Source organism: Trachymyrmex septentrionalis, unplaced genomic scaffold, assembly GCF_001594115.1.
Source record: "Trachymyrmex septentrionalis isolate Tsep2-gDNA-1 unplaced genomic scaffold, Tsep1.0 scaffold48, whole genome shotgun sequence".
Taxonomy (NCBI): Eukaryota; Metazoa; Arthropoda; class Insecta; order Hymenoptera; family Formicidae; genus Trachymyrmex; species Trachymyrmex septentrionalis.
In genome coordinates, this window is record NW_017305652.1 from 506,672 (window position 1) to 519,575 (window position 12,904).

Sequence of the window (12,904 nt, forward strand, 5' to 3'; positions counted from 1 at the left end):
TTTTTTATGAATAATTTTTTACAACCCTTAATATACAAATATCAAATTATTAACAAACTCACAATCTTAAAAATAAAAATAAACAATCCGTTCAAGGCTAATGAGAGTTAAGGCCGATAAAGGTACTATTAAATTATAAATTCTTTTTTATTATGGACGTTTTAACTGTCTTTGGAATCCTCTTCAGCAATGTTACATCTTTTAATTTGTTTATATGGATAGTGACTCACTTTTGACGGAAGGATCAATGTAAACGAGTTAAGAAATGTAACATTCCTGAAGAGGACTCCAAAGAGAGCCGAAATTTTTATAATAAAGAAGATTACACATTATGTAAAATAATTATTGAGTTTATAATTTAATCCTTGGCACCTTCATCGACTTTGACTCTTATTAGCTTTGAATTGTTTATTCTTATCCTTAATATACACTTGGATCATTCGCGTCCATTTCTTCTCTTTGCTTATATATAATAATATTATATACAACAATTGTATATAATATATGTGATAATTTATGTATTATAAATATACAACTTTACGAATACTTTTTAAAAATGTCAACATATATCCGTAAAAATTGTTCAATAATTTTTATATACTTATAAAAGTGATGAAAATTAATTCAGGACACGAAAGATCCTTCGTATGTAATATATAAGGGCACCAAAAACTCAGATGTGTACTAAGGATTAATACTATACTATGAAAAAATGAGCAAAACGGAAAAATATTATTCAAAAATTTAAATCTGATTTTTTATTGATTTTTGACAGAAATTTTTAAATAATGGCAGCAAAAGCAATTCGAGAAGCAACTGGGAAAAATTTGATCAATCGTAAACTTTCTGTTGGGACAAAAGCAGCAAAATGTAGATTTGTATCTATTACGGAAAACACAAACTGGATTGATATCGTTAATGAACATTCCTGGCTCAAAACAGAAAGATTAGTTGTTAAACCAGATCAATTAATCAAGCGACGAGGAAAACTTGGATTAATTAAAGTAAACGCAGATTTAATTGCAGTACAAAAATGGATTGAGCAGCATATGAATAAAGAGCAACGCATTGGCAAAGCTATCGGAAAATTAAAAACATTTATAATTGAACCGTTCGTACCACATAAATCGGTAAGATTTTTTTTGCATTATTGTTTAGTTTTATACACAGTGCTTAAAACTGTTTTAAAACAATCTTAATAAAATTATCCTAATAAAATAATAATACGAATGAAAGTCTTTATTCTATTTGTATATAATTCAGCATGACCACTTTATCTATCGATATATGTAATACAATTATATTCGTACAATGATCGCTATATAAAAATTAAATATAAAATAGCCTAATAAAAATCCTAATTTTCCTTCATTGTAAATCTTTGAATGTCCTTTATCTATATTATTAAAAAAATAATCTAAGCGATTTTTGTATGTTTTATGGAAAATAGAAAGGAAAAAAGTCTAATGACGACGAATTATATATAATATAATAAATGAAAAAAGTAGTGCAAAATATCTGTTTCTTTATAAATATATTTAACAGCTGTGTGTATTTATTCGCAAAATGGGCAAAGTTCGCAAGTGGGTAATACTGATATTGTACAGCAGGCAACTCAGGCAATGTTAACACTGCCCACTATGCGGACTTTGTTCGTAACACATATGTAAGCACATTGTAACAATACTTAATAAAAAATTACCGAAGTTTGACAGTTATAGTTAGATTCGAATATGATTCAAAAAAAAGCTTTATTACTTTTAAATTAAACTTTATCGTTTGATTCTCCAGTATGTATTGATGATATTTGAGCCTTTTCAATAAAAAAAAAAACACAATCGATATTTATTTAATCTTCAACTTTATCTGTTTTTCGATGACCATGGCTTTTTAAGGCTCTTTTAACATTTGATATATTTTGGAAGATTAAATATAATGTAAAACAGCATGGTTTATTTTTCAGTTAGCAAAAAGATTTCTTTTAAATAATATTTGATAACTTTCCGTGAAAATTTTTTTCATAATTTTTATACGAATTGGAACATTTTTCAGAAATACTCAGAAATATTCGAAAGTTTACATCTTTTTTCAGAATTTTTCATACAAGTGAATTCTGAAGTATTCTAAATTTCTCATCCGATAATTAAAAAAAATATTTTGAAATTTTTTAGATTTTATAACATTTTATCAGAAATTATATTTACAAAAAATCTTAGAAATTTTACGCTATTTTATAATTAACATATATATGAAAAATTCTGAGGAAAGATGTAATTTTCTGAGAAATGTTCCAATTTGTGTAAAAAGTGTAAAGACATTATAAAATTATATGGAAATTCTGAAAAATTATATGAAAAATTTTGAGAAAAATTTTCATTAGAATTAGGCTATATTAATTGGTTATATTAATTATGTACAAAGATTTATAATTAAATATATAATAGTAGAATTTTTAATAAATTTTGAATAAATAATGTAATGTTCGCAATAATAGAATCACTCTTAACTTGAACATTACGTGTAGCATGTTAGATATTTTATGCTTACTTTGAGTGGTTAAGAAATCAACAATTACAAGATTATAATATATGATTATTGTGGACTAAATACATATAATACATGTATATATTACGTTTTAGGAAGAAGAAGCTTATGTTTGTATCTATTCTCACCGTAAAGCTGATACGATATTATTTCATCATCAAGGGGGTATCGATATCGGAGATGTTGATACTAAAGCTTTAAAATTAAATATATCAGTTGGTAACGAAATGCCTGATCGGTCTACATTGATTGATAGACTTTTGATGAATGTGATGGATGATAAAAAAGTGTAATAATGATGTTCAATCATTTAGAGCTGGGATTTAGTTGCATATTTTGGCTGATTTTTAGCTTGGTTTCTGCCTCTTTCTTTACCAATTCGCATGCAGTCTAAATGCCAATTGGCCGAAATGTGCAACTAAATCCCAGCTCTGTTTTAAATCATATAGATTTTATAGCTTTTGTTTGTACTTCTCTTTTATTTTAGGGTGATTGCTGAATTCATAGAATCTCTTTATAAGCTTTACGTTAATTTACATTTTACGTACTTGGAAATCAATCCATTAGTGATTACGGATAATGCAATTCATGTTCTCGATCTTGCGGCCAAATTAGACACTACGGCAGATTTCATATGTAAACCAGATTGGGGAGAAATCGATTACCCGCCGCCATTTGGAAGAGACGCTTATCCAGAAGAAGCCTATATAGCTGATTTGGATGCTAAATCTGGCGCTAGTTTGAAATTGACAATTCTAAATCCAGACGGTCGTATATGGACTATGGTTGCCGGTGGTGGTTAGTAGATATGGTTACACAAGGTGGGAGTGAGTCTATAGTAATCGATGATCAGAGGCAATTTTTTTGTATAAAAATAAGTACAAAATATAAAATAACCGCTTTATTTTTGAGAAAAATTGGTCAATTATAGATGGTGAGTATTCTGTTACTCCTGTGAACAACAAACTTATGAATACGCAAAATCCATACTTTGATAACAAAAGTAAAGTATTCTGATGAAAAAATACTTCCTATAGTAGGAGGAATTGTTAATTTACAAATGTAGCTGCAATATTTAAAATCATTCGCTCTTTAAAAAAGAATATTAACTTCAAGTTTGAAAATCGCGAATCAAGTTGGAATACATGTGTGTTTAATAAAGGTTTGGAAAACACAATATAAATGTTATTATATTCCCAGCAAATGAGAACGGATTGAATTGGATAAATCCATATAAATCAAGTTTTCGAATCCACGTTATCTCCGCGAAAAAGGTATTGAATTTTGTAGACTGAATACACTGAATCCGTTTCTATACGTTTAGATAAATATAATAATGTGAACTAGTGGATTCATATAGATTAGTGGATCATATAGATTCAGAAATGAAATACTCATCTGCGATCCTAGAAAGTGATTTGTCATTGGAAAGCATGCATCAAAGTGATCACTGATATATGAATCGTTTCTTCCCCAACGAGCCCTAGTACTACACAGAGTATACAACATTACAGATTCTCGGCAATAGGATGACTTCCGGATATAACCTGCACTATTGTAGTCACAATTATGTCTAGAAATTATCTTGTCGTCGTAGATCCGCAATATTACATACTCTGTATATCACGCTGGGGTTTTTGTTTGAGAACAACTTGTATGTATATCACCTTGATGCGTATTTTTCAACGATATTACTGGCCGAGATCAATGATTAACAGTTGGTGGGTATCCTATATTAGACAATTTTTTAGTACCGCATGTTAAATTCAAACGAATTAGTCGCACGTTCATTGCATTGAACATTGGATAAAATATTAAAAGTAAATTACCAATAGATAATTACGGATTTAACCGGATTGCACGTTTTATTTCTATATAGACTGTGTGATATACAGAAAGCAAATAACTAATCTAAAATTACTGATTCAAGCAGATTACGGATAGAAACAGATTAAAAATTCAAACACTTGATTCGACATCGCTTCAATGAATTATTTTCAATATTTTTCAATAATTTTTCGTTTACTGTTAGCTTATGTCCACACGACTTCAAGAGTGGTAGGACTAAAGAAAATATAACAAATAATTAAAGTTTATTTATTTTATTAGAAGAAAAATTTCTTATAACAAAGCCTTGGATGAAAAAAGTTTATTGTGCACTTTCTGATTTATTTTTGTACAAGGAATTATTCCTCATCTAGTACTATAAGATTGTACCCATCCTTTTTTTTTTACATTAAACATTTTCCGTTTTGCCCGGATACTATATTAAATTTACTTTTACAGGTGCTTCTGTGATATATTCAGATACAATTTGTGATTTGGGAGCAGCTGATGAACTGGCCAATTATGGTGAATATTCTGGTGCTCCTAGTGAACAACAAACTTATGAATATGCAAAAACCATATTGAGTTTGATGACAAAGGTAAAGCGTTCTGATGGAAAAGTACTTATTATAGGAGGAGGAATTGCTAATTTTACAAATGTAGCTGCAACATTTAAAGGCATTGTTAAAGCTCTTCAAGAATATCAGTCTAAACTAGTGGAATATGATATAAAAATTTTTGTAAGAAGAGCAGGACCTAACTATCAAGAAGGCTTAAGGTAAAGAAAAAATTACTACGTAGGCTGCTGGAAAAGTTTCTGCAATCTAGTACTTCCAGTGACGCCAACGTTCTGCTACTATCATATCCATAAAATTAGACGTTTTTAACCTATAATTCAATTGACAGTTTGTACTCAAGCCAACTAGTTTTCTTTGCATAGTATTTTAAAAGAAGTTATTTTGTAAGAAAGTGGAAATTTCGCGTGAAAATTTTCGGGCAATGATTTTTTACGATTACAAATGTAATCTAACTCCGAAACAATGCATCGATCGACTTCATTTGGCTTTTGGGGATGAAGCACTAGCCAATAGGACTATTTATAATTGGTTTGCCGAATTCCAGAGTGGACGTACCTTTCTTAGTGATGAATTCCGTGAAGGTCGTCCGTCCACGTCTGTTGTTGCCACTAATGTTGATGCTGTGCGTGAAATGATTGAGCGAGACCGGCATATAATATACCGCGAGATTCAGGCATCCTTAGGCATTGACATGAAAGCAATACATACGATTTTGCATGATCACTTGAGCATACGGAAACTTTGCAGTCGTTGGATCCCACACAATTTGACCGAAGCTCAAAAACAGGCTCGTGTTAAATAGAGCAAAGAAATACTCAAGAAATTCAACCGAAGTCGGTCAAATTTGGTCTACAACATCGTTACTGGGGACGAAACAGATCTATTCGTATAAGCCCGAAAGTAAACAACAATCCGCTGTTTGGGTATTTCAAAATGAACCGAAACCAACAAAAGTTGTTCGTTCATGCAGTGCTGTCAAGCAAATGATTGCTTGTTTCTTCGATTATACCGGACATGTGACAACCGTGGCTTTAGAGGATCGAAGGACTGTAAATAGCCTGATTGGTATACAACAATTTGTTTACCAGAAGTCATAAATGAATTGCGTAGAACAAACCGAAATCGTCGCATCATCCTTCATCATGACAACGCCAGCCGTCACACAGCACGTCAAACCGTTGATTTTTTATCCAGTAATAATGTCGAATTGATGACTCATTGTCCGTATTCACCTGATTTATCACCTAATGACTTCTTTTTGTTCCCAAACATTAAAAATAAGATGCGTGATGAGCGATTTGAGTCGCCTGAAGCAGCTGCTGAAACATTTCGTACACTGATTTCTGAGGTTACAGTTCACCTTAGAGTGAAAAAAATGCTTCGAAAATTGGTTCGAGCGTATGCAAAAATGTATCGATCTTAAAGGCGAATACTTTGAAAAACAATAAAGCCATTTATCGAATTTTATATGATTTTTTTCATATTGTTTGCAGAAACTTTTCCAGCAGCCTACGTATTAAGTAATAATTAGTATAATGTCTGTGTAAATGTGTATATAATATTTAAAAAAATGTTTTGGTAGAATTATACGGGAAGTTGGTAGACGTTTAGGAATTCCCGTTCATGTATTTGGTCCCGAGACGCATATGACAGCTATATGCGCTATGGCATTAGGAAAGAAACCAATTCCTGATCCAGAAGCTCAAGAATTCTCAACAGCGAACTTTCTTCTACCATCTGGACAAGATGTTGGACCACCATGCACATCGTCCAAAAATAACGTACATTCATCATCAGAGCAGCTTAAATTGAAAACTGTAGAAGCAGTAAATTCAGAAATCGATGATAAACAACTTTTTAGTAATAAAACGAAATCTATTATTTGGGGTATGCAAACAAGAGCGGTACAAAGTATGCTGGATTTTGATTTTGTTTGCCGAAGATCCGAACCATCCGTTGCGGCTATTGTTTATCCTTTTACTGGTGATCACAAACAAAAATTTTACTGGGGTCATAAAGAGGTAAGATTTCAAATAAAGAAAAAGTTAGAAATAGCCTAATATTAAAAAATATATAATAAAAAATAATTTTGTAAAGCTTTTAGAATATCTTAATAGCTAATGTAAATATCAATAGTATCATTAGTATTAATATAAATACACTCATCAGCAAAAATATGGGGGCCACTAAATGTTAGCACAAATTTTTATTATTTTCAAATAGCAATAACGTAATAAAAATCGTATCGAGATGAATCAAAACTTAAAAAGCTTAAACGTTTTCCTCGATAAGAAAATCAAAATTGAGTTATAGGAACTGTTAATTGAGTTATAGAAACTGTTTTGCACAATGGCGAGCATGATGGTTGAAGACATGCTTTGAAAAATAGGACAAAAATTTTTTCTTTTGAAGTGTTGCGCTGCTCAGAGAAATTGCCTGCATGGCAAAAATTCTATGAAAAACAATAAAATCAATAGGCTCTACAGAAATTCTAAAAAATAATAAATAAAATGCCAATTTGAGCACTGGTTATTAGTGTGTATTTTAATACCATTTATTCAAAATATTAAACGTATACGTTTCGACGTATGGTCAAGGTCTTCTTCAATACAAAACAATATATTAATATTAACAAAATTACATTAATGATAGCGCATACGAGTATAAACTAATAACATAAAAAGCAAGAAAAACGTGGTGGTGTCCGAGTTAATCTTGGTCATAAATTACTAAGTTAACTAAAAAGAAAAATATTTTTTGTTTTAAAACGCGCGACCGACCCAAAAGGTTAAAATAATTTAAAAAATGCTAACATGAGATTATACACGAAAAATGGTAAAAAAACTTACATGACTGTCAAGATTGAACTGTTTTTATAAGATTTGTTGTTCCAATTAACTGTTCCATTTACTGTAATACAAATGTGAATAAATTAAAAAGTTAATATAAATAACAATAAAAATCCAACTTTAGTTCACTTACATGAAACACAATTTAAAGATATTAGACACGACATAACTGTTTGGTAGATAGATGTAAAATGAAAATTGAGAGAAACAATGGACAACAGAACATGTACTTACAAAGACAGTAAATAAAAATATAAATAATAAATAACAAAGTATAAACGATATAGATTGGAAGCATTACGTTTCTGAAAATAGGTCAATATATAACGGATCAAGAGAAAGTGTATCGTTTTGTAAATTCAGGCCTTGTTTTTGTTTTTTAATATGTATCATCTCTGGTAACAATCTTTTATATAAAATTTGCTCTTTGCGTCTAAAATATGTACGTTATCCCAATTAAATTCATAAAATAAATCCATCCGATGTTGTGTGATAACCGAATATTGGATCGTGTTTCTATTAATATGATTCCTATGTTTACTTATGCGCGTTTTTAGGCATCTGCTTGTCTGTCCAACATACGACGCATCACAGTCTTTACAGTCAATCTTATATATTGGATTGAGAAGATTGAGATGACACATTCTTCTGAACTTTGATAAACCTATTGAGCTTATTTATGCCTCTATAAGCCTCTATGCCTCTATAATATACGTAAAAATGGTACATTTTTTAAGAGCATACTGATTTTTTTGGAAATATTAGGAATAAATGATATACAGAAAAATTTTTGGTTCGTCGCGTTTTAAAACAAAAAATATTTTTCTTTTTAGTTAACTTAGTAATTTAATGACCAAGATTAATTCGGACAACACCACCACGTTTTCTTCGTTTTTTATGTTATTAATTTATACTCGTATGCGCTATCATTATGTAATTTTTTTAATATATATTTTTTTGTACTGAAGAGGACCTTGATCGTAGGTCGAAACTTATACGTTTAATATTCACTTTGAATAAATGGTATTACAATACACACTAATAACTAATGTCGGCTCAAATTGGCATTTTATTTATTATTTTTTAAAATTCTATGAGTTTTTAAGCTCATTGAAATGTATGAATATTTTGAACATTTTTCTATGATTTTTTTTGACAAAGTTATGCTATTTTAAAATTTCAAAGAAACTTTGATAGCAAAATGTTAACAATTTGCGCGCAAACTCGATCAGATTTTTGACTATAAAACCATAACCATTTAGTTCGCATTTGACTATGGATTTGTCGATAAAATCTATTGACATGTTTTGTCAGCAGATGGCTGATAAAAAAAAACCGAGCAGATTCTGCCGATATAATTTGATAGCAGATTTGCGAGCAAAAACCGAGGAGAACTTGCTAACACTTGACGGCAGATTGACTGCAGAAACCGAGCAAGATTTGTCATTTTCATTTAAATCGATCTAGTTTCTCAAAAAATTTTGCGTTATATATAAACGGTTATATATAATTATACATAGTTTTATATTCTTGGTATATATTAGTGTGAAAACTGGAAAAAATCAACAGTTTTATTGGTAAAATATTATTGATTATCATATTTCAAAAATACACATGAGAAAGTCATAAAATAGTTAAAAAATATTTGGAGATCCAGAAAACACACTCCGAAGGAGTTTGGAAATCTTTAAATTTGCCTATTTGATTTACATACGCCAATTCTTATAGGACTTTGGGCGATTTCTTCTTACGAGAAGCAAGTCCATCTCATGGCGATGGCGTATATGAAAATGACATCTTGTTTGATTTTTGCTGTCAATTTGCTATCAAGTTATGTCAGCAGGCTTTGTTCGGTTTTTACTCACAATCTGTTGTCAGGTTAAGGACTATGCCCAGTTTGGGCCTCGGCTGAACAGCATTGAGACTTAGGATTGTAGAGCATAAAAAAAGGATTAAAAAGTTCCAAGTATGCACTTTGTAAAATGAGTCTCTTGAGTGCTATAGCAACAGCTGTTTAAAGTTCGCTATTATGTATTGTGTATGGGACCCTATGTAGGGCTGATTTTATTTGATTTCTCGAATCTAGTATTTAGAATATGTCCCATCTTGACGAAGACAACTAAAACCTTTTTTGGACCCCAAATAAATAGTTATAAGTATATATATTAATTGATGAAGAGGGGAGAGAGACACTCAAAGTATGAAATAAAAGATTTTAATGGATTTGATAAAGAGGTTCAGTATTTTTAACTGTAATCCATTTCCATCTCTCGTTTTAGTACGTTTTTTTTATAATGGCACCAACAGGTATGACATATTTAAATGTGTTGAGTAGGGCTCTTGTGGAACTACTAGATTTTTGTTTCAAGAAATTTAGCACTTCCTCAGTCAACAAATGTTTACACAACTGATTTTTTAAATATTTTCTATATTGCCATGGATCTTATTGTGACCAGTAGCTGCTTCAGGGCTTCACCCTGTACCAAAGACTGGTTTACTCCGATTGGTACATTCACTGCTTGTCATCTCCCCCCCCCCCTTCAGAGCGAACTCCAGGTGCATCACCGCCATTACAAGTGAATCCGAATTTCTATGACATGACGGCATGAATCGCGACCAGGGACTTAACCGGATTAATGAATTGTATCAAATACATTTTAGATATTCAATACCTTCAATATCTTTGGTACAATTCATTACCGCCGTCACCGCGGGGAAGTGCCTGGACGCAGAGAAATTGGATCAGACTAATGGTACATGATCATAACAGCGAACTTTGGATAATTCTAGCATCCAGGAAATCTCTCCTATGAAATTGGACTTATGGGATTTTTTATTCTCTTTTGATACCTTAAAATTTTAGGCATATCTCAAAGTTGTTCAAGGGCCAAATTCTCCTATAAAACTGGGCATAGTTCTTTGTGCTAACATTTAGAAACCCGTTTTTTTTTTACCGATGATTGCATTAATTTTATTTTCTATAAATAGGTTCTTATTCCTGTTTACAAACAAATGAAAGACGCTATGACTAAACATATGGACGCAGACGTAATGGTCACATTTGCCTCTTTAAGATCTGCTTATGAAAGTACCATGGAAACGTTACAATTTCCGCAAATCAGAACGATTGCTATAATCGCGGAAGGTATACCTGAAAATATGACCAGAAAAATGATTCTAGCAGCGCAACGAAGGAATGTCACTATAATTGGACCGGCTACTGTGGGAGGTGTAAAACCAGGCTGTTTTAAAATCGGTAATACAGGCGGAATGATGGATAATATTTTGCATAGCAAATTGTATAGACCTGGCAGGTAAATACTGTACACCAGATTTTTGGATGTAATAACATTTTACAAAATCAATTGAAAGACAACAATAACATTATTTTCAGTGTCGCTTACGTTTCTCGTTCTGGTGGCATGTCAAACGAATTAAATAATATAATCTCCAAAGCTTCTAATGGAGTATTAGAGGGTGTTGCTATCGGTGGAGATCGATATCCAGGAACTACCTTTATGGACCATATAATGCGTTATCAAAACGATCCAGATGTGAAGTTAATCGTATTGCTTGGAGAAGTTGGTGGTATCGAAGAATATGAAGTATGCGAAGCATTAAAAACAGGCAGAGTTACAAAACCCTTGATAGCTTGGTGCATTGGTACCTGTGCCAGTATGTTCAATTCTGAGGTTCAATTTGGTCATGCTGGCTCTATCGCAAACTCCAATCTTGAAACGGCTTCTGCAAAAAATGCAGCGTTGAAGGCGGCCAATGCATATGTCCCAAATAGTTTTGATAATCTTGGTGATCTCATACAAACTGTTTACGAACAGTTAGTAAAAGATGGCATAATAGTGCCAGAACCCGAAGTTCCAGTGCCGACAGTACCAATGGATTATGGATGGGCCAGAGTAAATTTTATTAATTGATATTATCTACTATAGCTCATTTTTGCTTAAGATTCCTGAGTAGTCGCCGCGGTCATGTTGGAATCGTGATTCAGACAATTTGAATAAATTTAAGGTTCAGTTTCACAACTTACGATTAACTCTTAACCGACGCTCAACTTAGTTTTCCTCTTTTTCTAATTCTAGAATTCACGGTTAACTCTCCAATTCTAGAATTGGAAAGAGATAATGAATAAGTTGAATCTCAGATAAGAGTTAACCGTGAATTGTAAAATGGGCCTAAATGACGAGATCACTTTAAAACTAAAAATAATTTATAAAAATGGATGAAACTGTCCTTTTTTCCCTTGACAGTAAATGGTCATAAAAAACATGTAAAATGAATCTCTATTCGGACAGAAAACACACAGTTGTTGGGACGAGTGAAAAATATGTTTTTACATATAAAATTCTAAGATAATTTTAGTTTTCATCTGTTTTTACAACTTTGATAAATACGAAAAAGTCACATTTTCATAATTTAGCACATAATAACAAAATGGCACGTAACATAAAATTTCATCGTTAAACAAAACGTTACTACACTTGTTAATTCAGGTTTCTCACCTTTTATCGTGGTGAAGCGCTGTAACAGTATCAGTGGCCTAGTTTCCACCGAGGGTTTAAACCGGATCAGAATGTAAGAACCAACCAACTACAGTCGAGTATTTCCTTGTTATAGTCGAACGACAGGGGAATGCTCAACTGTAGTTGGTTGGTTCTTACATTCTGATCTGATTAAAACCTCGGTGGAAACTAGGCCAGTGCTAAAGTTTTAGATATATAAAAGTAGCGCATTTCTTTTATCTGAGCCGAAATGCCGACAGTCTTCTTATTGGCTATTTTGATCGCCTTTTCGATTTAGTTGTCTATATAGTCCAATAAGTACTTAGTATTATTGGTTTAAGGTATGGTAATAGGCACACGCGCGCACGCGCGCACACACACACACACGCACAAAATGGAGAACTTGTGCGTTACTTTGATATACGAGGGTCGTTTGAAAAGTCCGTGCAAAGTCACTGCTGATGGCACTACTGGCGCGTATCAAGGTTAGATTTAGTTAGTAGCATCTCTTGGAGGAACACACACCAAGTTACAGCCAGATCGGTCTATTTGTTTGTGTTTGGCATTCATTTGAATCGAGGAAGTCGAG

The 12,904-nt window shown here is 32.0% G+C and overlaps 1 protein-coding gene across 5 annotated transcripts in view; it reads left to right on the top strand.

The window, feature by feature from the left end:
• The window catches only part of LOC108751513 (ATP-citrate synthase), a 62,379-nt gene that overhangs the window by 34,262 nt on the left and 15,213 nt on the right, over window positions 1–12,904 (top strand). For all 5 annotated transcript variants that reach the window (XM_018491738.1, XM_018491740.1, XM_018491741.1 and 2 more), the window contains exons 2-8: window positions 776–1,130; window positions 2,640–2,833; window positions 3,032–3,342; window positions 4,831–5,149; window positions 6,532–6,970; window positions 10,787–11,112; window positions 11,193–11,712. In XM_018491738.1, coding sequence (XP_018347240.1) covers window positions 789–1,130; window positions 2,640–2,833; window positions 3,032–3,342; window positions 4,831–5,149; window positions 6,532–6,970; window positions 10,787–11,112; window positions 11,193–11,712 — 2,451 coding nt within the window. In that variant the 5' untranslated portion in view covers window positions 776–788. The remainder of the gene's footprint in view (window positions 1–775; window positions 1,131–2,639; window positions 2,834–3,031; window positions 3,343–4,830; window positions 5,150–6,531; window positions 6,971–10,786; window positions 11,113–11,192; window positions 11,713–12,904) is intronic.